Here is a 27,621-nt window from a genome sequence, read left to right as displayed (position 1 = left end):
TAAGCTGATTTGTGTTGAATTTTGTCTTAAACAACCAAAAGAGCCCTGACAAATGATTTTTGTTGGAATTGACTACCTTCATGAATAAGAAAGCATTGTTTCTCTTACACAAACCTCCTCCAGCTTTTTGCTGGTAAGGTGAAATAGAAAATGTGGAATATGTGTTCACCCTGGAAAAGGCCATTTTCAAACACAGACGGCTCCTTGTAGGAGTATCTTTCAAGTATCTTTCAAGTTGTGTGAAACAAATATTGAAAAATTAAACTCTGCAATGGAAAAAAACCAGGATTATTTCACTTTTTAGACAATGACATTTTTGACTGCTCATTTTCAAAATTGTATTATGGTCCAACTCAAGCCATTTCTTCCGTATCAACTTTAAATCTCACATTCATAAATTCGGTTTTCATTATTCATGCTCTAAAACACATTCCAAGGCAAAGGAAAGCCTTAAGTGCAGCTTGAGCAAACCCACTGTACCCTCACAGCCCTGGTCTCTCGACATACTTTATGATGTCACCCTTCTTCTTTCCGGGAGTGAGGGACATCCTCTCTCCTCCTTGGTAGTAAGATGAATTTAGTTCAGAAAAGTTGCCATTTATGAATTCATAATGTAGTTAGCAACTATGTGATGGCACTATTTAATTTGGCATTGGTATGTGTCAGGATAAAGCTTAATTGTTGTATCAAAGAGACCCAATGACAGAGTGGCTTAAAGAACAAAAAGTTTATTTTTTTTTCATGTAACAGCCCTGATGGTAGTAGTTCAGTTCATCATGGAATCTCTGCTCCTCATAGTCACTCTGGAACACAGATCCCTTCTAGTGGTCGCTCCACCATCCCCTAGCGCCCTGTCCTGTTATCTATTAAGGTGTAATTTGAGTTACTACCATACTGAAGTTCCAATTAGAGGGAAGGGGAAGTTAGTTATTAAAGAGGCATATTCGTGGTCTTAAGCTCTCTGACTCTCACATTCCGTGAGTGAGAACTTGGTTACATGGTCACGCATAAGAGATGATGGGAAATGCTATCTTTCCATTGTGGATCATGGAAGAAAGAGAAAATGGATTTTGGCGGAACTCTGGTATTGTTCCCAGAATTACAGTGGCCTTTTAGTTTCTACTGTTGTTTCACATGTCCCCTACATTACTTTATAAGAAATAAATGAAGAAATTGATCCTTGTATCCTCAAAATAGCACATGAAGAAATTAGAGTTATAGTAGAAATATTGCTCTTCACTTTTTATTTATTCAAAAATTATCTGGTAGCTAAATTTAGTCCTTGAGTGAATATAGAAATCACACCTCTTTTATAAATTCTGGAAAATAGACATTATTAATTTACCTTTTTACATAGACAAATAAATTCTGGAAAATAGACATTATTAATTTACCTTTTTACATAGACAAATAATTTATTTGTCTTATGTTTTCAGACTTGGTAGGCATTCTGAAAAATTTCAGAATAGATTGTCACAGTTTTAATCCTCATCAAGAGATTCTTCTAGGGAGGATGCACTTTAAGTTGCTTGACAAAATGTTAGGGCTGCCTTCTCTAGAAAAGATGATTAATTAAAAAAAATTTCATTAATTACTATCTGATCCTGCTTCAGATTATAAATAAGAATGTGTCCTTTTACTTTTGAGGTCTTAATACTGCAGATTCAAAATCTCTTAAAGTAGTTTTGTTTGGGTTCTTAAATAATCCATCTGTGGAGGCCTGTGTTTATTTGTATAATTATTTTAGTCAGTGTTTCAAATTTTATACATTTCTATATGATGTACATTGGCTATTAAGTATATTAATTGCTTAAGGTGTACAAATTCTGGTCCTTATAGGATCTTAATTAAATATTTGTCAAACTATAAACTCAAAGGAAACTTGAAGATCAAAAACAAAACAAAGACAATATCTGCTGAATCGAGTTCAGGGAGTGGTGAATGTCCATCAGTTTATTTGTTCTTCACATACTTGGTGTTACTTACTAAGAGGATCAACATTTTGTTCCTCCAGCATTTTTATTCAGTATATAGGTGATGTACCATACCTTGTGCTAGATGCTGGAGATACAGAGAAAAAATTCCAGACTTTAGTTACTGTGTATTAATAAGAATGGAACTTAGAAGTTAACTCAATATTAACTCCACCTCTTATCTTTCTAGCTCTCTCCTCTAGTATCCTGACTCCAATAGGACCAAAAAGCCACTGCTCTGACCACCATGTCCTCATCCTCATTTGTCCTCACTGCCCTCCTTCCTAGCTTACATTCCATTTTCAACCATTATAATCACTTCCTGGCACACATTCTTCATTGAAGTATAGTTGATTTACAATGTTGTGTTAGTTTCTAGTGTACAGCATATTGATTCAGTTATACATATATGTATTCTTTTTCATTATAGGTTATTATAAGATAGTGAATATAGTTCCCTGTGCTGTACAGTAGGACCTCATTGTTTATCTATTTTATATATAGTTGTTAGTATCTGCAAATCCCATACTCCTAGTTTACCCCTCTCCCTCTTTCCCCTTTGATAACCATGTTTGTTTTCTATGTCTATGAGTCTGTTTCTGTTTTATAAATAAGTTTGTGTCATTTTTTTTTAGATTTCACATGTAAGTGATATCATATAATATTTTTCTGTCTCTTTCTGACTTACTTCACTTAGTATGATAATCTCGAGGTCTATCCATGTTGCTGCAAATGGCATTATTTCATTCTTTTTTATGGCTGAGTAGTATTCCGTTGTATCTCTATACCACAGCTTCTTTATCCAATCATCCTTAATGGACATTATGTTGCTTCCATGTCTTGGCTATTGTAAATAGTGTTGCTATGAGCATTGGGGTGCATGTATCTTTTTGAATTAGAGTTTTCTCTGGATATATGCCCAGGAGTGGGATTACTGGATTATAGGGTAACTCAATTTTTAGTTTTTTAAGGAATCTCCATACTGTTCTCCATAGTGGCTGCGCCAAATTACATTTCCACCAACAGTGTAGGAAGGTTCCCTTTTCTCCACACCCTCTTCAGCATTTATCACTTGTGGACTTTTTAATGGTGGCCATTCTGACCGGTGTGAGATGATACCTCATTGTGGTTTTGATTTGCATTTGTCTGATAATTAGCTATGTTGAACATCTTTTCATGTGCCTGACGCACATTCATTTCTTTGCCTTCTCTCACTTCCTAATATTCATTTCACAAAAACCTCATCCTGGTTAAATATTACTCTGCCTACTCTGCCTGCCTGCATATAGCTGAATGTGACTACAGAAAATGATGCTAAATTCATCAGCATTGGCCTTAAGTGGACCCTCAGTGCTACCCAGTAATCATACTACTTTCTCCCAATCCATCCCTCCTCTCACCCCTACAGACAGCTATTTCAAGACCTCCCTCTGCTCTTTCCAACATCCCCTTCCTCATCCTCAGTCTCAGTTTATGATCTTGCTTCTTATTCTCCTGAGAAAATGGAAGTAAGCAGAAGAGAACCAACATCTATAACTATATACACAGTAGACACTCAAAAAAAAATTTGGTGAATGAAAACCCTCCTGGATATATACTTGCCCAGCACTTAGAAGACTAAGATTAAGCACATTCAATGTTGTACAGTAGCAAGGAAACATACCGGGGTGCTCGTTGGGATGGAAGCCCTAGAAGCAAATATTGTTTCTAGTGAGTTAGTAATTTAAGAATATTAACTGAAATCAAACATTGATTATTATTTAGATAACGTTTCTGTGAGTAGTAATATATTCAATGCTATTACAACTAAATATTTGTGTTATGAAATCTGTCTGCTGTCGTGTTTATGTAATGTCTCACACTTTAGTATCCAAATATTGTTTTTCAGCTCGTACTTATTTTACTTGAAGTGCAGTCAGTTTCATTTTTGCAAGTTTTTCATGTGGAAATAAAGATTAGCTTATCCAGACTTAGTAGAAATTCTGTGTGATTAAACTGTATGGCTGCCTGCATAATTGAAAGAAGAGTTCCTGAAAATGAATCAGCTTTGTTCCTTTTTTCCCCCATAGCCTAGACCTTGATAAATACTGTGGTATAGAGCGATTTACCGAAAATACTTGACTCAGTAAGCTGGACTTCATGGAAGCGTGGCACAGAGGCTGGTGTGAAATAACAGTACAAAACAAGAATTTGGGAACCAGCCAAATGAAAACCCAATGGCACAAACAAACAAAAAAATAAGCCAAAAAACAACAACAAATATAACTTGTGTAGCTATGGTTCTAGGTCACTCGGCAAATTAAAAACTAAGAGCTATCACTTAAAAGTATTAAAACAGTGTGATTAAGTGCAGAAAAGTTGGCTATATATGAATTAAGGCAATGGTGACAAATATTTTTAAAGTTCTAAGTGTTTTACTCTATGAAGATGAATAATATGATTACAAGAAGTAGTACTAATTCAAATAGGAAGAAAAGCATTATAATTTCATCCTGCATTTTCTTTGATGGTAATTGATGTTAGTGACTTTCTTTTCTAAGAAAGAAATGGCTACTTGTGACCTAAAAACCTGAATTCCTCACTAAGCAAGATGCTATGTATTTGCCCAAGGCCATCTTCCTGTTTTTGGACTTCCATCCAATGACTAAGGGCAAAGCTGGCCTTGTAGCCACATTTCCTCTCCTCCCTTTTAAGGTGATTATACTCTTAGAAGAGGCCAGGAGAAAGAAGCTGTTTTCCTGAGAAGTGGAAGACTGTTGCTCTCGTCACCAAATCTCTACATGATCTGGATAACAAAAGTATCTGCACAACAGCATGGTGAAGCACAGGTGTGGTTAGCAGTGTGACAGGCTGGCTGCTTTCCTTGGGTATCAGTTCCTAAGGATTTCTTAAAAATTCTGGTGTAGGATCATAATTCTTATTGTTAAATTGTTGTGAACAGAGAATGTAAGCTAAAGATTAACTTATGGCACCTTTGGAAAGTTGTGACAAGCAGAGTTAAAGAGCTTCTGGAAATTAAATGCCCTCTGTAGACTAAACTTTTATAGTTATTTGAACCTAATAGACTGGGCAACAGAATTTGTGGTTAGATTTGATCAGTGTTCTGCTGGTAAATGGTTAACAATTGGCTCTCTGGAAAACAAACAAATAAACAGAAACTCTGATTTGTAGTCTTTGCCATTTTCCCTAGTGTGAGTAATCCCACGATAGCCAGTTTCAAGCTACCAACTTGCTGCCACTTAAATACCTGGTTGGGAAGAGAAGCATCCTGTCTGGCCTGTATGAGCCTCTTCAGTGCAGCACTGGAGGCGTGGGCAGGGAGGGACTGAGTTCTGTTTCTGACTCTTACGACAGATCCTTCTTTCTAGGTAATTCAATAAAAGAAGAAAGAACGACCAGTGCTGTAGACATTACCAAACTTTTGAAGAAACTAGAATTTAATTATTCCAACCACTGAAAAAGAAGGGCTAACTATGTGATGTGATAGAGGTGCTTATTATTGCTACAGTGGCAATCATACTACAGTACATAAACATATCAAGTTAACATGTTATACACCTGAAATCTACATAATGTTTCATGTCAAATATATTTCAGTTTGAAAAAATGAAGTCCTGAGGCAGAGCAAAATGTTTTTTTCTTTCTGGTTGATGGAGAAGTCCCCAGAATTGGGCAAGGCTTCTGTTGAGTAGAAAGATAGGTCCTGGCACTTGGCAGACATATCATAGAGTCCTGATCCCTCCTTCAGCTGCCCTTCTGCATTTTGATAAACTTCTACTCTTGAAATGCTGGTCAGCTTGAACATTTTTTTTGCTTTAGATGAACAAAATAAAATGCAAACTTTTTCTAAATGTGTATATATTCTATACACATAATCTGTTAAACAAATGCCTCTCTTTCTCTCTCTTCACAGTTTCTTCTCTTTAGAGACATTTTATATACTTCTAAAGGTATATTAGCATCTGCCAACCGAATCCACAGTTTATTCTCCCCCTGGTGTTTCTCTTTGCATGACTGATTGTCTTAAGGCCCATATATAGCAGTTAGCTTTCCATAAAAGACAAAGATAGCTTAAAACTGGACCACGTATCTAAGTGCACTTGGAGCTTGCTTGGGATCTAATATAAAGCTTAATTACAAAAAAAGGAAAACAAAAGGATAACTTCCATTGAATTAAAGTAGGAAACAATTTTTAAGTCTATTACGCTGAGCTGAAATTGAGTTTAAAATACAAAAACTTTGTTTACAAGTGAGATTTTCATTAGTTTAATAATTTTCAACCCCTCTGTCTTTGCACTCAAAGTACGATTTTAAAAATTCACTTATTTTTAAATTCTACCTCAAATTTTCTTGCTCCCTGTAATTATCTACCATGATTTCTAGACCATAATGTATGTATATGTTTATAACTCTGAAATATATATTTCTAAATTCTTAAGTCAATGGAATAATTAACTCTATGAGAATAAGAAGTATGTACCGAGAAAATTACTGTTCTCCCTTTACATTTGTGCTAACAGCCATTGCTTAGGGTTAGTTTCTTTAGAAAAACACACGCTAATAGTAAACTTCCATGAAAATATTTGCTTCAGAATTTTTAAGGAAGGCTATGACTTGCCCAGAAGCATAACTTTTAACAGCATCTTTCAAACCTGCCAAATAACATTGCCTATTTAGCCAATTCAGTGCACATAATATTAATTTACTGTGCCACAAAGGTGACATGCCTTAACTGTTATTAGGGGAAAGTATAATGTATCTGATGTCTCTTTATGAGTCTCATATTGCTTATAATTCAGTAGGGCTACCACGTTTTCTGGGCAGGCTATCAAGTAGGATGTTGTAATGATTTGCTTGACTAGTAGAGTAGATGAAAAAATATCAGTTCTGTCTGTAGCTGTTCTATTTTTGAATTTCAGATTTGCACAGTTTGAAACCATTTATTCCTCTGTGGTTCTCTTTAAAAAATAAAAAACTATTCTTTTATATTTTAAAGAGTTAAACATGTCACACAAAATCAGTTAAGCTAATGGTTAGAACAGAGTGTCTTTCAGAGAACAAAAGGGAAGTCTTAGATTTAATTTGAAAATGCCAAGAAAAGGATCTGTAACACAATGCAAATTTATTTGGTTTGATAAAATGAAAACAGGTCTTCCTTGTAACTGACATCTTGGGGATGCTTGAATGCCTCAGTTCTCTGTCTGTACTGCTGTTCCTTTGCATCTTTACGCAGATATTGAGATGCTTTCTGACTCATAAAATGTTACTTTAAAAAATTGTCTATGGAATAATCCATTCTACTTAGAGGATAGGTACAAGCTGAGAATATTTCAGTAGACTTACTTCCTATTTTGACATTATCATAAATTCCTTGAATGAGTGGGCTAGTTCTCCTTGTATACACTAAATTCTTCAAACGTTGTCTTCTACACACCACTGAAAAGGAATCCCCTCCTTGTGGCAGGCTTATTTTACTATGTAATTCAGTTTCTTTTTTCAACAGATATTTATTGAGCAACTACTAGATGTCAGGCATATTCTAGGTATTCAGTGTGTGCTGGTGGACAGTATGGACAAAGATCTCTGCCCTGGTGAAGCTTGTATTCTACTGAGAGAGATGAGAAACATTAAACATAAAAAATAAGTAAATAATGTAGTATGTTAGAAGTTGATAAGTACTATGGAAAAAGGAATAAACAGAGCAACATGAAGTTTTATCAGTGCTGGGGAAAGGAGGAGCAGGCCTGTGTGTTAGAGCAGTCAGATTATTTGCTGACCATGTGAGGGAAGTTGGTCAATTAGAATCTGGGGGAGGAGCATTCCAGGCAGAGGGAAAGGCTAGCACAAAGGCCAAAAGCTGAGACAGTCCTGGCATGTTTGGGAAACACCCCAGGCCATTGTGGCCAGAGTAGAATCAGTGAGGGGGACAACAATAAAAGAATTGGTGAGAGAAGATATGTAGGCCCCAATTATGTATGGCTTTTCTCTGAGTGAGATGGGGAGTCATTGCTGACCAGAGGAATGTCATGGAATGACTTACATTTTAAAAAGGATCACTCAGGCTGTTGGGTGAGAACAGATGGAAAGGGTCAAAGATGGATGAAGGGAGACCTGTTAATGAGGTGCTGCAGTTAATCAGCTGAGAAATGATGATCATGACAACCAGAAAGGGGGCAAGGGCACAGGCAGTAGAGGAAGTGAGAGATGGTAGAAGTCTGCTTATATTTTGAAGTAGAGCCAGTGGATTGGAAGAGGGTTTTTAGAGAAAGTAGAGTCCAGGGTAATTCTAAGGTCGAACAGATTGGCTTTTGTTTCGTATTTTGGTTTTTTGAGCAGAGGTGTAGGGGAAGATGGCTAGGAGTCCAGTTTTAAACATGTGAATTTGGAGATAGGTATTAGATATCGAAGTGGAGATGTCAGACAGGGCAATCAGATATTTAAGTCTAGACTTTGCAAGAGAAGTCTGGACTGGAAATGTAAGTTGGCAAGTTGGCAGCTTATAGATTGTAATTAAAACCATGGGTTGGAATGAGATCACCAAGGGAGTGAGTGTAGATAGAGAACTTCCTGAATGTATTTCATGTATTTAATGTTATTTACTCAATGGGCCTATAAACCGAAATACTCCCTCTTCTTAAAGAGCTCATGGTATGTATTTGACTACACACTTTCACAAGTGCAGGAGATGCCATTCACATAGAATACAATGTCCGGAGATGACTATTGCAATGGTTAGCATGGGAGTTGGGGGAGCAGTGTGGAGAGACAGGTATATATTTCTGTATGTTACTAGCCATAGTACGGTGTCATAACTGCTATTCTTGATATATGTAATGGAATTGTCATATAATATTGGTAATGTAAAATGTAATATAACTGGTATATGTCATGGAATTTTAGAGAAAGGAAATGTGGATTGACTCAGTGATAAAGAGGTGGGGTGAATTTAGATGACTCTGATCTCAAATGATGTATCTTAGAGCAGATGAATGTATAGTAACATTGTGTATAGTTAAAATCAAACTTAAAACCTCAACTGAAGGATCACTCAACATTGTCCTTTAATAATGTTCAAGGCTACTTTTGGGCACCTAGTTTGCCTTCTGCATTTCCCCATCCTATTGCTGAAAAGCTTACTGAAGCCATTGCAGCACTGCTCATGGGTGAAGGCAGAGGTGGACAGGAAGGAGGCACAGGAACGACAATAGCTTTCCAGATTTCTGTACTTGAGGATTCTGTTGGGAGTTAGCAGACGTGCTGTGTCCTATAGTCAGTCGGACACCCTCCATTGTCTCTTTTCTGTGGCTCAGGTTGTAAAGGGGTGGGTAAAAAGGTGGGTTTTCTGCTTTATGTTGTAAGCATTCTGTATCCCCAAAATGAAAAAAAAAAAGTATCATCCCATCGTTTCTGGGAAGTCATGCCTTTAATGTGATTTTCTACTCTCAGCTCTAAGGAAAAAGGATGCTATTTAGTCATCCACCAGTGGTTTTTGACAAAGTAGGTGAAAGTTGTAGACAATGCTTCCCAGTGAAATAGACAGATAGATTTTAAAATTTTTGAATGATCTTTACAGAAATCACAGAAGTCAACCTTGTGACCTAGCATGAATAATCTCAAATATAAAGCATACCCAGGCCACAGATGAATTAAAATTTTACCTAAAACTTAAAAATGTTTGTGTTTTCTGTTGTTCATTTTATGAGAACCATGACGTAGTTCCTTGATGACTGCTGACAATTTGGGATTAAAAAGAAATAGTTACGAAAGACTAGAATAGATGTAGAACATAAATAGCAACTTTCACACTATAAATAGCAACACTGAATCACTGGGCCTGAAACTTAGTTTCATGCATGTTGCTGTTCCCTGCTCATTGTTTTCCCTTTACCTGTGAGGTTGTTCTCAATGTGTCACTCCTGTGTCCACCTTTGAAATCCTGCATCCTATCAGGCACCCTTGACGTTGCATCAGGCTGTGTCCCGGCATCTAGCATAATACCCTGTGTGCACACAGCTCTCAAGAATCATTTGTCAGTCTGTTAGGTGCTGAATCATCTCACATTTACATAGCAGCTGAACATCTGGATATGTGATCAACAATATTGCAGTACTACATTCAAGTCCTTCCTATGCTTTACTGTATATCATTTTAACCAATATTTCTCTGTCCTTACTTATTTGTTCAAACTAATGAAATAAATGCAGAAGAAATATCTGCCAGTTCAGTTTATCTAGAAAATTAACTGGCATAGCGGCATGTGCAGTAACCCTAATCAGCATTAATTTATTTATTCAACAAATTTTTGTTGAGCTTACTGAATGCCAGGTATTGTACAAAATGATTCGTAAGTGAAGGTGAATAAGGCAGGTAGAGTCTGTCTTCTTGGAGCTTTTAGGAAATCAAAACAGTTGCAGAACCAGTAATAACACAAGTGCAGGGTGCTGTGGGAGCATCGAAGGGTACTTGTATCTGTTAGAATTAGGTTCCGGTACAAGTGGCAGGAAATCCAAATAGCAGCAGTTTAAAGGAAACAGAAAATTTTCTTCAACATGAATGTCTGGAGTTAGACAGCCCAGAACTCCATGATGTCAGGGACACTTCTATCTTGTTGCTATGCTGTGTGTGATCTCCATGCCCCAAATCACCCCACTGTGCAAGGTGGCTTCTCCTGCACTAGGTCCACATTCCACCAGGAGGAAGTAGGAAAAGGGAGGAGAGGAGCAGGCTCTGGAACTTTAAGGACTTCCTAGAAATTGCTCAAAACATTCACTTACATCCTTTTGGCCAGAACTTGGCCACATGGTGATCTAACATCAAGGGAGGCTGGGAAGTGCAATATTTATTCAGGACAAACAGGAAAAAAGGGGGATGGATACAAGGGGACAATTAACAGTCTCTGCCCCAGAATTTCTGGGAAAATAGTTGCCCAAATTGAGACCTGAAGGTAAGTAGGTTTCTCAGAAGAAGTGCATGTGTGTGTGTCCTTGCAGGAGGACAACATTCCAGAAAGAAGGAAAAGCCCAGAGAATTGAACACTGAGAAGAAACTGTTCTTTCACCCATCACAATGTGTCCTTGCACGGTAGTGTCTGTTCTCTTCTAGATGGGCACTGACTCTTTCTTAGACGTGCTTGGGACTCTGGTACCTCCATGCTGTGACGAGAGAGATGGTGCATTTACCAAAGGGGAGAGGGCTGAGGCATCAGTGCTCATGTGTTTGAGTGTTAGTCAGTGTGATTGGGAGCAGTGGGAGGATTAATGGACAATAAGTAGACTGCTGGGAGAACACATTAATAGACATTAACATCACTCCTCTGCTTGAAATTCCTGCTTGTGCCAGAGCTCTTATAAAGAAGTAGCCACTCACGTATCTTGCTCCCATTGAAAAGACTTTCGTCTTTTGCTGTTAGCCTCTATTACCTGTCATATCCAAAGTCCCAACTTTTTTATTTGAATCTTTATAGCTGAGAAATCAATAGGGTCAAGTAAGTAAGAACCAGTATTTATGTAAGTGTTCATTGGGCTTTTCTTTATCATCTTTTAGGTCTTGTGGAAATTTGCCTGATGCATCCTCTCGATGTTGTGAAAACCAGGTAAGGTTCTGCATGAACAAGTTTTATTGACTTTGGCTGATATCCAAATTAAGATCTGTCAGAACACTAAATGCTAGAACTTGTCCTAGGCCAGTAACTTCTCCCAATAATGGAATTTATATTTACTTCTTAAAGAAAATACTATCTGACAGATAAAATGTGAACAGTGAAAAGCATTTCTAGATAGAGGTCATTCGAAAGTATATTTTACTGCCTTCACATGACAACCACAAGGTATGATTTGTGACTAAACTGGTAAGTGAGGGGAATTTATCAAAATGAGGTAAAAAACTAAACTTTAGTGAATTATGACAGCAGATTTCATTTGGCATTGCATAGAACAGATGACTATTTAATAGTCAGCATTTTGGTGTGGGACTACAAAATTTCAAGTGAACTTCTTAAATGGTGCTTAAAGAATTTATTCCTACAACTGTTTGTCAATACAAAATGCCGTATTTCCTGGAAAATGCATTTGCCTTTAAAGGGAGATACAAATCAAGGCAATATATTAAATTTGTTTACCAAAAGAAAAAAAATTGTGGGTTTTGATGTGATTTAGAGCATTTTTAAAATTTAAATATGTGGCTGAATTACTGAACTCTCTATTTTTCAAATTAGAAGCTCTGAAAGTTTCCGTTTCTTTGCATTGTGTAAAACCTAACAGTGCCATACCTAGGTTGGAGCTTAACAGCAAACAGTGCCATGAAAGAGTGGTGGTCAAACAAAGCCTTACTGCCACAATTAGGAAATACTTGATGAGTCAGGCTGACCATTGTTTGGACATGTTTCTTAATTTACCTAAAGAGGCAACGGAATCTTAGGCTGGTTGCTGAAAGCAAAGGAAGGTGACTGTGACATGTAAATAACATTTCATTTCTGATAGAGATAGAGAAAAGGAGAATTTGACCTTTTTCTTAGTTCAGTTTGGGCAGCTATGACAAAATTCCATAGACTGGGTGGCTTAAGCAACAGACATTTATTACTGTTCTGGAGGCTGGGGAGTCGAAGGTCAGGGTGCCGGTCAGTTCGGTTCTTGGTGAGGACCCATTTCCTGACCTAGAGACAGTCACCTTCTTGCTGTATCCTCATGTGGTAGTGGAGGGAGGGAGCCCTGCTGTCTCTCCCTCTTCTTACAGAGAATCAGTCCCATAATGGGGGTTCCACCCTCATGACCTCATCTAAACCCAGATACCCACCCCCAACAAAAGCCTAACCTCCAAATACCATCACCTTAGGGGTTAGGGCTTCAATATATGAATTTTAGGGGACACAGATATTCAGCCCATAGCAACCTCAAGTCACCAAACCTAAACAAAGAAAGAAGGAAATCAAAAATTATCTTCAAATGTAAGGTGTGTGTACTCCCTGGACCATCTTTTACATAGGGTTCAGAAACAGAAAGCAAAACTCACTGGCATTTCCTTCTTCAGTCCCGTGTTAACCTTCTTTGAAAAGTCAGATTATTGTTGTTAATCTCACCAAGGAATAAATTGTCTTTTTCATTTAATGATTATTTCCTAAATTAGCACAGTGTTCAAATGAGCATGAAGGAGAAATAAGAATGATTTAAACAAGACAAAAATTGACATTATGGTTACTCGTTCATTCATTCAATCCTTCATTCATCCATTTAGCAGCGTGTATTGAGTATCTAGTGTGTGTGGGTTCCAGACTAGCACTGCCCTCAAAGAGCTCAAAACCTCGTAAATTAATTGGAATCTCATCACAATGAATTTCAAACACTGTATCATTTCATGGTACTGGATTTGAATAGAATACTTCTTGAAATGGATGTGCCAAGATATTGGGGCTGTATGTCTTCTTTGTTAAATAGATATTTTAATGAAAATAGCTTTCATTGATTGGCATTAGTCACGTGCTTTACCTAACTTCAGGGACCTTGAAGGAGAAGGGAACTAGATGCTGGATCATTATAGCAATAAAAAGTATACTGAATAAAGACCCACAATCATAGAGTGAACTGAAAGCCCAAAAAATGTACAACTGACTTTTCGTCAGAAGTAGAATATACAATATTGGTAGCATTTATCACCAGGCACTAACACACAGGTGATAGGGAGTGGGCAGGACAGAATAAATTATTGCCCAAATCTTCTCTATTATATTGTACAAGAGATGACTAGGTTTCTAAATAAGATAAACTGTAAACTGTGAAGGATGATACATGAAACCTTGTAGCATTGGTGTTCTCTCAATCCAAGGGCACTGGATTCTAAGTTGTTGCAGGCACTGTCAAAGTCAGGCATGGCATACACCAGGCCAAACCTCACTTGCTTCACTGTGTGTGTGTGTGTGTGTGTGTGTGTGTGCATGGTCTGTTTTTGCCTTTCCTTGGATATTAATCCTTGAAGGGTGGTACAGTGAATTAATCTGAGTATGGAAATGACTCATTTTCCACAATATCTCCTGGGCTGGAGCGTGGCAAAGTCAATGCGTGTATTTACTTCTTGAAGTCTAGTCTTTTCTTCTTGGGTTCTGTTTGTGCCTAATCTTTTTCTTCGTTGAATGAAAGATAACAGATTCTAAAAAATATATTTCCAAATTCTTTCTTCATGGGATTTTTTTTCATTATTTTTTTCACTCTGTAAATGATCAATTCTGTTACCCCCAGCTGAAAGGACAAGAAGGTGGTGATGTTACCAAAGCCCAGGGGCCAGGGCTACCTGGAGAAAGCTAGGACCATAGCAGATCTGTCTAGTGGTAGCTGGTCTCAGAGGAGCCCAGCCACTGCCAGATTCCCTGCCTGAGGCAGATAGGGAAGGGGGAGATCCTGTGTGCTCTCTTCTCCCTACTGTCTAGTCTCCCACCAGCGCTCCTATATGCTGAACCCATGGGAGCCTGGGAAGTCTGGTCTGGCAGAGGGCGGTCCCTCCACATGACAGAGCAGAACAGTACAAGGGAAGAGTGAGACATGATTCTGAAGACAAAGAGAAACAGGACTGATGCACTGCCATTTTAGTGGGATTTGGAGTAAGAGCTAACATAAATATGCATTTTTTTTAAACTGAGATATAATTGACCTATAACTTTATATTAGTTTCAAGTATACAACATAATGATTTGATGTTTGTATATATTGCAAAACGATCACCACAATCAGTCTAGTTAACATCCAGTGCTGCACATAGTTAACAGTTTTTTTTTCTTGCAATGAAACCTTTAAGATCTACTGTCTCAGCATCTTTCAAATATACAATGCAGCATTATTAACTGTACATTACATCCCTAGGACTTACTTATTTTATAACTTATATTTGTACATTTTGACCATCTTTATTCATTTTCCTCATTCCCCACTTCCAGGACCTGGCAACCACCAATTCATACTCTGTATAAGTTTGATTTTTTTGAATTTGTTTTTAGATTCCACATATAAGTGAGATCATATGGTATTGGTCTTTCTCCGTCTGATTTATTTCACTTAGCTTAATGCCCTCAAGGTCCATCCATGTTGTTGCAAATGTCAGGATTTCCTTCTTTTTTAATCACTGAATAATACTCCATTGTATGCGTATAATGTATCACATTTTCTCTATCCATCCATCCATTGATGGACATGTAGGTTACAGGCACGTACTCTCAATTCAGCATGCTTAACAGGAATTCACTTTGTAGTTTAAAAGATGATTATAATTGATAGATATTTTACGGAGAGATTTTAGACACTGTGGCACATGGCTATATATATATATATATAGGAAATAGCTTATTCTCCTCCATGTAAGGGTAGCTCCAGGGATAGACCAAATGTGAACATAGGCTAACCACACAGCAACTGCCTTGTTCTAAGTGACCCCACCAGATTTTAGCAAAAGAGATTTGGCTAAGATGCTGTAAACATGGCAGTTAGGTAGAATCAAGAGCTCCTTTAGCATTCTCCACAGAGACATGCACATACACTGTTTTATAGTTCTGTTTATATACAAAGAACTTTGTGTACAATTGTGATTGGATCCCCAGTTAAGAACTCATAACTGCAAATGACAAAAGACTTTATATTTGCTTATATAACTAGGAAGACCAAAGGTAGTTTAGTTTCTAGCTTCATATCCTCCAGAGATTCAAATAAAATAATCAGTAATATCTCATACCTCTCTCATATTGTCTATTCATCTCTCCCTCTCTCTCTGTCTCTCCCTTCCTCCCTCTCTCCCTTCAGCTTTCCTTTCTCTACATAGGCTTCTATTTAGTGTGGCTTCTCCCATTTGGCACCAGATGGCAAGCTTACATGATCTTTGGTGTTTGTTTGTACTCTCTCTGAGACAGGATTACCTAGTATGTGAGAACTCTGGCTCTAAAGTTAGGCTGCGTGGATTCAAGTTCTGCTTCTTCGTTTATTATCTGTATAACATCAGTTAAGTTACTTCACTTCCTTGTGCCTCAGCTTTCTCATCTTTAAATGGGAACAATAATGGTACCTGCATTTCTGTAGGAAATAAATGACTCTCTCTCTCTCTCTCTCTCTCTATATATATATATATATATACACACATACATATATACATATATATGTGTGTGTGTGTGTTTAATACTATATCAGCAAAGAAAGTGGGAACTACAGAGACAAATGGAGTTTATAAGGTAGTCAGGGAAACACGAGGGAGAATACAAAGTGTGAGAGAGGGGAAATGTTTAATGTGGATTCAGGAGGTTTCAAGTTTCCAAGCCGGAAGGCTTGTGTTATGTGAGCACCGCATTGAAATCCTTCCTCAGAAGGGTGTTTGCAAGTAGAGTCCTCCTGGGTCTGAGGGCAGGAGAGCATCATTTTCGTCTCTGTGTCCCTGGTGACATCATTCCACACATCATTTTAGGGCTGTGCGCTGACATTTTTAGAGAACCCCCATGGGAAGCACAGTGCCTGGCCTCCAGGAGGTGCCCAGTGATTGCTGTTGAACCAATGAATAAATGAGTATTTGGAAACAATCAGAAATAATAGCTGCATGAGTTTTATGGCCAAATTGTAATGTCTGGCAAGTGAATAACATGCAGCTGTGTTGTCTTCATTGAAAACCCTTAGATTTTATAAAAGAAGTGGAAAGTAAGAAGCTGTGGAAATAAAAAGGGAGAAATTACTTGATAAGATGGTGGGCAAAAACATTTCAAGCTTGTGTTGGAGTTTTGGAGACTAGATCGGGGAAGAGGGAGGTGAGAGGGATTCCAGAAGGTGTGTCAAGATTAGAGGTGAAGAGTGCCAAGGGAGCACGTGTGACAGGCTTTTTGATGGAAAGCAAAACGCTGGACTTCACAACTAGGACGGTACTGACTTAACATTATGTAACGCATACATAATTTTAAGATTCCTAAAAACCATATTTCAAAAGTAAAAAGAAACATTTTGTGAAATTAATTTTAACGTATATCTTATTTGACTGTGTCTTATTTGACTATGTATATCCAAAACATTGTCATAGCAACATGTTAATCAATGTAAACATCATTGAGATATTTTGCATTCTTTTTTTTTTCATACTCAGTCCTTGAAATCTGGTGCATATTTCATACTTAGGGCACATCTACGTATTGATAATCAGTCATATTTCAAATACTCAATAGCCACATGTGATTAGTGGTTACAGGATTAGACAGCACAGGCCTGCCTAGAGGGCAATGGGAAAAGAAATTCTTTAAGGGGAGAGAGAGGTGGTCTGGTGGTTCTTTAGTAAGAATACTCTTGCTTCAAATGGGTTGACAGTTGCAAATAAGCAAGGTCCCAAGTGGGAGGGAATTTTTGCTGCATATGCATTTGAAGGTTTGTACTTGGTGCAGAGAGAGTGGTATTCAAAACCCCACAGATTTGTTGAAGTCACAGTCCAAGGGGGGTTTAGCTTACATCCCCGTTACACTTTTATTCCCAGAAAGGGAAATGGCTCATTGTGCTTCAGGAAGACAGAATTACTGAGGTGTACATTCGGTTTGGCCCAGAGTCATTTTTCATCATTTTTGTTTTGTTTCATTTTCGAATGGAGCATAACTCAGGTGCAAATGAAATAAATTACGCATCCTGTAAAGACTGATCTCTTAGAAGTATGTCCAGTCAAAGAGCTGCAAGGCACGTCTTTGGTGGGTGCTGGGGAAGGCAGGGAGGAGGGTGGGAAGTTGCGGTGTGAGGACACACAACTCCTTCCAGACTCACAGTTCTGGGCTGCTGCTGAGTGGACAGGCCAATACATACCTTGGCTTTCATCCTTCCTCACATCAGGACTTAACTTGCACTGAAATGTCTTATCATACTTCCCTCCAAACATATTAATCACTGTGTGAATTCTAAAGACTCACATGGGTTGAAAATTTGGCATCCACGTGTTGCTACATATGTGCTTATGGGGCTTTTACTCAGGCTGTTGGGATTGATTTACACTCTCTCTCGGTGGCTCCCAAACCCCAGACATGCTGAATCCAAAACTCTGAAGGCGGGGCCTGTAGATATTCATGTTTAACACCCTCCTGGATGAATCTTAAGCCTGACCACTTGCTGGGTCAGCCTTTGGGAACTATGGCTGAACACCCTGTCGGCAGTTCTGTAAAAAGTCTTCGTGTCAAGAATTCCTTGCGTGTGTGTGTGTGAAACCTCTCATTAACCTGTGGTTCTCGTTGGTTTTTTGTGTAAACGGCTTTGTTAGCAGTGACGGTAAGTGGAAGGGCAGAGGTTTCCTTGCAGAGCTCATTCTGTGGTTTGTGAGAGTGATATGGGAATATATTATCTTTAGCCAGAGAAAACACATCTTGTCCTACCGAGGGAGGTTACAGGGGCAAAAATCAGTGCCGGGAGATGGGAGAGGAGTGAGTGTTGGTTTTTACAGAGGAAAGGTAAATGGCTCTGATGGGTAAAAATGATTTAGATGCATGAACCCACCACAGACTTTATTAAAAAGAGAAATCTGAGGACAGGCAATGGTGAGAGGCTGCTTTATGGGAAGCCCAGCAGAGAGCGAGGAGCCAGGGCTGGGGAGCATCCACAGCCTCCCTTTATAGGGGGGAAGGGAGCTCAGCAGTGAACTTGAAAATGAACACTTAATCTAGAGGTTGGAGAGGGGATGTTGAGCATCCATGAGGGCCTGCGGAACAGCAGGGTGGAAACAAGGAACGAAGGTTTTCTTTTTTTTTTCTCTCCCCAATAGATCCTTAGGAAAAAAAAGAAAAAAAAGAAAGGAATCCTTTTATAATGGGGAGAGAACAGTGGGAAAGGGTCAGGATGGAGTCAGTAGAGTCTATAGGATTAAAAAAAAATTACAGAGCAGCTGAGAGGGTTATTTCCATATGTTAATGATTTGTCCGTGGTATAAAACATGAAGATCACATTCAGGGTTAGACTCTGGTTATGCCTGATTTCTCACCATGCACAGAAATCCCAGGCTAGATCACTGTCATGGCTTGATTCTAACCATGGAGACAATGTGTCTAAAGTAAAGCAAGGAGTAGAACCACATTTTTATAAACTATATTTTTCTTAGGTCTTTGTCATGTAGCTAAACCAATCAATGGCAACATATAATAGTATGAAATGGTTACAGACTCCCAAAATACATTGTGAGTGTAACTTCAACTTTGCTTTTGAAGTTGGGTGACCATATCAAGAGTTTCTTTGGGATTTGTTTTATTTAGTTGAAATGTCTTTCTGTACAGAGTTACTGAGCCAAAGCAAGGAAGTCCTGGGTGGTGGGCACACTGTAGCTCTGCATTGATTGAATATCTCATTCTTTCCATGCAGTCATCATTAAAGATTTCATTTATTAACATAATCAAATAAAAACGGTGCACAGGATGGATAATATATTTGGAAGGGATTGAGGTGACAATTAACTGTGCTCTGCTTGGCGTATCATAGGGCTGCAGTGAATATGTGTTAAGTGAATAAATGTGTGCTTTAAAATGCCATTTGCTCCCACCTAAGTGCTTTATTACAAATTAAATTCATCATTGGCAATGAGTTCATGCAGACTTTAAAAGGTCCCACATTTGTGTAGTGATTTAATTAAAAAGACTAATATGACCTGAGCTTGACCCTAAAACAAGAGAAAATAATCCTATTTTGTGCACTGTAAAGAATTCTGCATGACGCTGAGATAAGTGTGACTTTCTGGAGAAAGGCAGAAGATTGGGGTGTGATAGGCCACAACCCCATGAAGAGGTTTCAGTAATATTATTACTGCTGGGATTTTTACTTTGACAATGTTCTGCCTCTCTTAGGGAAACAAGGGTTGTATCTACACTGTGAAGAAGTCAGAAAGGTCCGCAGGAAACAAGTCTTGTTGCTCCCTCACATTTGGTGGTCCTTCCCACTGAACACAAACCCAAGCCATTGGCTGGGTTGGTTGCAAAAGTTTCCTTATCCACAGGGAATGCTCCATGCATATCGGCCTTTGCTGCTACTGAACAGTTTTAATCATGTCTCCAGTGGCCCAATAATAAGAGGAGGAGATAGAGTGAGAGGACACCTAAGGACCTCTTGCTCTGAGGCCTTGAGGAAAACATTGGTCCCAAAGATCTTATGCAGAATAATCTTGCTGCCGTAGGCTAAAATTATTTTTCAGATTTATCAATAAGGAGACAATCCTTTCTTTTTAAAAAATCCAGCCAGTTTCCCCTACATAAAATAACAAAGTTCTATTAAGTCAACTGTAACTCACTTTATAATCTTGAAATGTCTCCAAGTTTTCTTTCTTTCTTTTCTTTCTCTCTCTCTCTCTCTTTTTTTTTTTTTTTTTTTTTTTTTTTTTTTTTTTTTTGGTAAATGGAGTTCTTTTTTAAATCAGTCCTTAGAGGAGCATGCTATTTTTATGTTGGACCCTTTGTGAAGTGTTTAATCGCTGCTTAATTTGTGTTATCTAAATTTTTAAAATAAAGATTTGGTGTTTGTTTAAAGTATGGTAGTACTATTCCTCAACTAATGAAATGGGCTTGGAAAATTCTCCCTTAGCTAATAACGTAAGAGGTGTTCTGTGTCGATGCTTCTCTCATCCTGCTTCACTGCAAAGGCTCCTCCTTCTATGACGATCCAAGCCTGGAGGATGAGAAGAAGCATCTCTGCATTCTTCAAGCCTGTCAAAGGGCTTCTCCAGACATCCTTTTTTTTTTTTTTCAGCTGAAAGGTAAATAATTCTTAATGGCTTTCTTACCTTTGTCTCGGGAAAGTGAATTACTTCTAAAGTGAGCATCAGCACAAAGGCTATGTCCTCTCCCCGCTCCTGCACTGGTCTCCATCCAGGGTTTTATCCCAACTGCTTTTAAATTTTCAGTAACTTCATTCATCTACTTTAGCCAATGCCCATCACAGTTTCCCTGTAATAAGATATTCTGCCTTAGCCACAGCATAGGTTCTAGTTTTGGATGATTAGAATTTAATATGAATATAAAATATAGGGATAAAATAAGCTCATTTGGGATTATTTTGAATTTAAAAACAAATGGGATTTTTAAAATGTTTTTATACAATTATAAACTTTTTTCAGATAATCATCTGTTTTAAGTACAGGTTTTGAGGGAAAGGGAGACTTGGAAACTAAAACCTTGTCTATTTTCAGCAGCCATCCAAAGGCCATTTGTGATAAGCTCTAGCTCTGAATTCAGGAAGTAAAGTGAAAGTTCAAAATGTTTGCTGTTTATTTGACTATAGCACTGATTTTATTTAGCTCTAGGCAGTCTGTCACCAGGGAAAATAAAATGGTCTTCTCAGGGGTGTTTGCTCCTCATCTGCATCTGTAAAGAGCAGGTGCCTGTCTGAAAGGGCTGGAATGTTCCTTAACAGTCTTGGGTTCTGGAGGAAACGCGTTAGGTTACTTTTCTGGGCTTTTCCTGTATCATGAGAGAACCTAAAAGTGTGGAGAAAGGAGCTGCTTGAGAAGAGAAAGCGTAACTGTGGTCTGACGCTCCGAGCCTCAGGCCCTGCCCCAGGGAAAGCTGCTTCTGCCTGAGAACACAGTGCGAATGAAGCTGAATGAAATCCGAATTATTGGGATTGTAGCACAGTTGAAAACTGAAAATGGTGGTTATCATGGACATTCTAGATTATTTTTCCTTTTTGTGAGGCAAGAATACAAATCATAAATTTCTTTAGATAAACATAAATTCAAGGCTGATAATATAATATCATAACTGTGAACCCTGACCCCAAAATAATAAAATTGTTTAAACATCCCTGGAAATTGATTAATTCTCAAAATATTCTTGTTGAGATGGCTAAAATAGCCTGTATTGCTTTTGCTTTGCAGTCAGGGCACAGCTGAGATTCAGTTTTGACACAAAGAAGAAGTTTGCAGGATGATAAATAGAGCTGTATATTCTCTGGATGCAACTCTGTGTACTCTGGGCCAAGTTCCTACAGAATAAAATTTTCCCATTTGGGGGTAATTGAATAATATTTTCTCTAGTGAAACTTTTGTACCTAGGTTACATGCTTTTCTTTTATAGTAAAAACATTGGAAAATTAAACTGAATATCTTCAGTTCTTGGTAATCATACTCTATCTGGGATATGCATTTCTCTTTTTTTATGAAAAAACACAGCATATCATGCTACACATCTCACTATCAGGTCTAATTCAGTACTGCTAAATTCTCAAAGAAAAAGTAGGCTTTAGAATTTAAATTATTTCTATATTTGTGTCCTTTTGAATTCTGAAAAGTAACCAGTATACATTAAAAAAAGGATTGATTTTTTTCTTTTCAGATGTTTTTAAAGGAGGAGCTTGTTAGAATTCTGACTTGTTTTTATTCCAAAAGGACAGGTTAGGAGAAATGATCCCTTTGTTGACAGGCTGTAAGTGTCAAGCAAGAATGTGATTAACACATTTACTCGGAGAGACCTCAAATTCTGCAGGAAGGTAAACACAGGAGCCCAGCGTTCTAGTTCAATGCTGCGGCCCCAGTGGTGGGGGTCAATGGAACTGCTCTAGGACTTGGTTCCTCACCTGAAAATGAAGAGTGTTCCCCTAAGTGATCTCAGAGCCTTCTTCCAGCTTGATATTCTGTGTTTCCAAAGTCATGTTTTCATTGCTTAAACATAACATGATCTTAATACGTGTCCAGCAGTGAGACTTCTCAATTCGGTGAACATGCCAGGCTTTCTCCTATATCAGAACCTGGGTGCTTGGTATCCCTTCTTCCTGGAATGGCTGATTCCTTCTCAACCTCTATACCGTGGCTAACTTGACATCTCCTCTGAGAGTCTTCCCTGGCCACCTCATCTAAAGTGGCCTCTTGTGTTTCTCTCTTTCTCATTACCCTATTTATCTTTGCTCTAGTCTCGTGAACTTGATTTCTGTGTGTATTCATTAACTGCCCACCTCCACTGGAATGTAGGTTGGGACCGTCTTTCTCTTGTTCACTGATCTATTTATATACAGTAACTAGAAGAGTGTTGGCACAAAGTAGGTGGTCAATAAATGCTTATTGAATGAAGGTAGTTTCAAAATTGACCCATGTATATTTTTTAATTATGTATTTGGAAAAATAAAACAAACAAAAACATTAAGCCTTTCTTTAGCTCCAATCATGAGCCAGGCTTCACACAAGGGCAATTCACATACTTTATGGAATTCACATATTTCTTTGGCCACGTAACCTGGGCATTTTATACAGCATAAGCTGTATTTTCTTCAGTGCTCAACGTGTGGTTTATAGCTTTATACCACAGAGAATTAGCAATGATATTCCTATATTTACTCTGTCAGTGGATTTTCCAGCACTTCTGCACCAGCTTCTCCTTTACCCCCGACACTGAGAAATTGTCATCTAGACCCAGATAGTTGAGCCTCTCTCAGACCTGTCCATTCTCCTCTGCCTAGGGTCAGGGCTCTTTTTTCCAGTCTAATGCAGGGACGACCCCACTCAGTAGAGTAGAAAGAGAAGGACTCACTCTTGTGGGTGATGCATGGCTTGGTGGACAGGATGCTGGTGACAGGTGGGCTTCGGGAGGCCAACCTGGACATTCCTTAAGGAAATGTTTTTAGTGCACACAGTATCTTATTTTTACTTGCAGAACTCATGAAGCTAATTTTTTTGTTTGTTTCTTTGTTTGCTTTTTTCCAATGAATAATGCCAGATGGAGTAGGGAAAGGCTGCTGCATTGCTCAGTGGATTGGCCTAACCTCTTATTGAATTAAAAGGTGTGGAAGTCTTTTTTTAATCAGGATTTGTTAGGTATCTTAAGCTTTTTTTTTTTTCAAAGACAACCAGGATTAGTACAGTAATAGTGTCAAACAGGGCTCGAACTCCATTTCAAGACAAAAATAATGCATGACTTCCAAAAGTAATATTTTCTAGTCTCTTCTCCTGGAATCTGAGAGAGGCAGTGGGGTGGGGTGAGGGGAGACTGGGGGCTGTGGAGGGAGCAGGGGGGAGGGAAAGGAAGAGAAAGAGGGAGAAGGAAAGATTTATTAAGAAAATGTTGATCATTGCTTCTGCAGTAACAATCTTGGAACAGTTTTTGACTTTTTGCTACGTCTGGTCCTAAAGAATCTCAAATTAGCATTTCTATTTCTTTGTTACATAAGGAAAACTTAAGATTATTTGATTTCCTTTTAGCACTAAAACAGAGAAAACTTAGGTTAAATAGGAAAAAATAAACAGAAAAAGAAATGACCTCAGAATTTATCCTCAGGTTGAAAAATTGGGAAAAAACTATTGTTTTACATTTTGATTTCCCAGAGTGTGAGAAAACTGTCCCTGTCCAGATGCTTGCCAAATTCTGAGAGAACATTTAAGAGTGTTTTCGAGTAGCACAGGGAGATAGCCAGGGTCTTGTATGCGGGTGTTCCAGGTTTCAAACTGTAACAAGGGAAGAGGAGAAAAGAGGGAAGCATTCCCAAATCAAACATAACTCTCAGGAAATGAGCCAGAACACCTGTGAGAGGTCGGGGGTCAGAAAAGACAAACTCAGGGTTCGCTATTTTGATCACATTACACAAAAGAAATGGTCATAGATAGTGGACAGAAGAAAATATGGAATCTTATGGAGAAGTTAGGATCTAAGGATTCTGCCATTCTAAAACTCCTTTCTCCCATGACTCTATGATGTTTCAAAAAATATTCTCAGAATTGACACTGAAACTTTCTGGTGGTCTCTTGTTGCTTAAGCATCAGATTGAGAAGTTATTTATCTCTTTCTTGTAACTCCCAGAGGTTCACTTCTGGGAACCTTCTGAGCTGGATTCTTTGGCTAGTGTGTACAGGACTTTTGGCGGGGTGGGGGTCCAACAGTCAGAGATGGAGAGACATCACAGCCCTGAATCACGGGCAATTCACTTCTATGGAGAGACCAAAAGAGGTCTGCAAACGTTCTTTCATGGGACCTCCTAGGGAAAAAGAGGGTGTTTTTTCCATCTCATTTCCCAGCTCTAAATTCTCTGAAATCTGCTTGATTTTTGCCAGGTGTCAAATTATAACCCTCCTTGTCAACCACAAATGACTAATGCTTAGCCTAATGACTATGCAAAGTTTGAAACTCACATTCACATTTTGTGTTTTCATAAATTGTGAAAAAAAAAAACCCTTTCCCCCCCCAAAGCCAATAAAAACAAAGTTTTAGAGTCTTAATTGCAATATTCACTTGCAGTTGTTGGCCCTGAAGGTACTCCAGGAGAAATAAAATGGGAGCCACTGCATCCCATCTTCGGGTCTGCAGCCGGCCAGCCCAGCGGATGACGCCAGTGCCCTTCTCCTGGGGAGAGTCAAGTGATGTCAGCACCGCTGGGCAGAGCAATATTTGACCCTTAAACTGCTTCATATACAAGCAGCTGTTTTCCACTTTTCTCCGTTCCCTGAAGGAAGCAGGAGGGCTGAAATATCTGATATTCTTTTTTCCTTTGAATCCCCCTAGATAAAGTAAGTTTAAAACTTTGTAATCGAATGATGACCATTTTGCTCGCTGGCCATTTACTGGTAGCCCAGCATTCTCAAAACGCCTTGGCACAATTTTCTTTTCTGTACATGGTGTGTAAAAGGAGCAGGGTCTCAGCAAGCTTTCTCCATATTTACGCCTCGCCCCCAATGTGTGCCTGGAGAGCTCATAAAAACAAATGTGCCTCGCAGCTCGGCCTTCGGTAATGGGATCTGGAGCCTCTCTCCGCAAGGTCACCTGTTTAAATAGAGACTCCCAGGGTGCTGCCTGAAAGGTGTTTCCATCCTAGGGCCTCTCACTTCCTTGCTCAGTGTCTTTTAGGAAGTGAGTCTTCCAGTGTTGGTCCTGCCCTCCTGAGGAGTCTTCATATTACCCATCTCCACTGCAGCTGATGATAAGAAATCTGGGGACCCAAATCCAGGCAGATCCAGACAAAGCACGCTTTAGACTTTAAATACAAAGAATTTCCTTTAAAATTAAAATAGAACTGTATTCCGTTTGGCTACTGGAGTGTATTATAGAGTCATCAAATAGTGGTAACTGTGAAAAGACCCCATGGAAATGTGAAGGCTGTAAAACTCATTGTGAAAAAAGATGCCAAGAGTTGTTCACAGGAATTTAACAGCCTTTTGCACCAGCAGCAAGCTCCCTTGGACAGCACAACAACAAGCCTCCCCCAGATTACATGAAAAGAAAATAAGCCAAATATTGGTGACTGTCACTTGTTTTGATTCCACTTCTTTTGTGTGAGATGTGCTTCCAGTGTCCAGCTGTCAGCCTCCATAGATCTGTCTCCTTCCTGCCCCTCTGTCCCACAATGAAGCCAATTCCTGCCTCGTTCAGATTCTAGCCAAATTCATTCAATAAATGGCCCTGTGTGCCGGCCTCTACTGTACCAGGTGTGTGCCAATGTGTGAGGGTCCCAGGGCTTCCACATATCAATCACCCTGTGATGGAAGAGCCCTTACTACCTACAGATCTCTCCAAAGTGGTGCTAGTGGCCCCCTTTCCGGTGGCTTTTCCTAACTTAGGAAGGAAGGGAATCTTGGCATCAGCATTTCAGTGAGGTTGTCCCTCCAGCTACCAGAACTACCAGAACTAGTGGTCTCCAAAATACCCCCTCTCTTCTAACAAGCCCAGTCTGAGCTGCCAGGACTCAAGCGTTAGCCTGAGATCCAGATCAGGACTGGCCTGACTGCTTTGGAATCAAAGAATGAGGTCAGGATAGAAACAATATACAGAAGGACGAGCTCAAGAGAGGGAGAGCAAACAAAGCCCACAGTTCCTGGTTAGGGTCATAAAGCTCCTACTTCCTTTACGGACCAACAATAAACAGTCAATCACCAATCAGTAAACATTCCTCACACACAAGTCGGGATTTGTGTTTTCAAAGACGCCAGATTGGACGCTGACTTCCCCATCTTACTTTTCCCTTCCCCCAACTTAATAGGGATCCTAAAGAAACCTCTGACTTTGTAAGGTTCAGCAGGGTTTCTCCACCTCAGCTCTGCTGACACTGTGGGCTGGTTAACTCTTTGTTGTGGGGGGTGGGGGTGGGGTCCTGCCCTGGGCATTGTAGACTATTTTAGCAGCATCCATGCCTCGACTCACTAGATGACGGTAGCACCTTCCTTCCAGTGTGACAACCAAAAATGTCTTCAGACATTGTCAAATACCCCTTGGGGAACAAAAGCCACTCTCCACCTGCTTTGAGAACCATTGGGTTAAACCAAGCAATGAATCCATTGGTCTCATGTATAATAGGTACAAATATTAATATGTGACAAATGTCACAAATACCAGTGAAATATCAGAATACGATATTATAACCCAGAAGACTTAGTACCGTACCGTATTGAGGGAGTTGCTCCGTAGATGGGTAGAGCTGTGATTCTCAAACTTCGGTGTGTGTCAGAATCACATGGAGGGCTGGTTAAAACACAGATGTCTTGGCCCCACCCCAGAGTTACTACTGATTCAGCTGGTCTGGGTGGGGGCCAGTAATTTGCATTTCTGATAGGGATGCTGATGTTGGTATTCTTGAAAACCACCGGGCTGGACCATTCTGGACTGGCACTTGACTTATCAATGGTGGGGACCTACAGATGAGGAAGCTACATTGTCTTAAGCCTTCTCTCTGTATCTTCCTCTTCATCACCCACCATCTAGCGTCATTTGACTTTTTTTCCCCAGAGT

The 27,621-nt window shown here is 39.0% G+C and overlaps 1 protein-coding gene across 4 annotated transcripts in view; it reads left to right on the top strand.

The window, feature by feature from the left end:
• The window catches only part of SLC25A21 (solute carrier family 25 member 21), a 420,655-nt gene that overhangs the window by 219,376 nt on the left and 173,658 nt on the right, over nucleotides 1-27,621 (top strand). For all 4 annotated transcript variants that reach the window (XR_012073530.1, XM_072962945.1, XM_072962944.1 and 1 more), the window contains exon 2: nucleotides 11,517-11,565. Coding sequence is in view for 3 of the 4 variants with exons in the window: in XM_072962945.1 (XP_072819046.1) it covers nucleotides 11,517-11,565 (49 nt within the window). In the remaining variant the exon portion in view is untranslated. The remainder of the gene's footprint in view (nucleotides 1-11,516; nucleotides 11,566-27,621) is intronic.

The sequence above is a fragment of the Vicugna pacos genome, chromosome 6 (assembly GCF_048564905.1).
Source record: "Vicugna pacos chromosome 6, VicPac4, whole genome shotgun sequence".
NCBI lineage: Eukaryota > Metazoa > Chordata > Mammalia > Artiodactyla > Camelidae > Vicugna > Vicugna pacos.
This window is presented reverse-complemented; position numbering and strand designations above follow the sequence as displayed.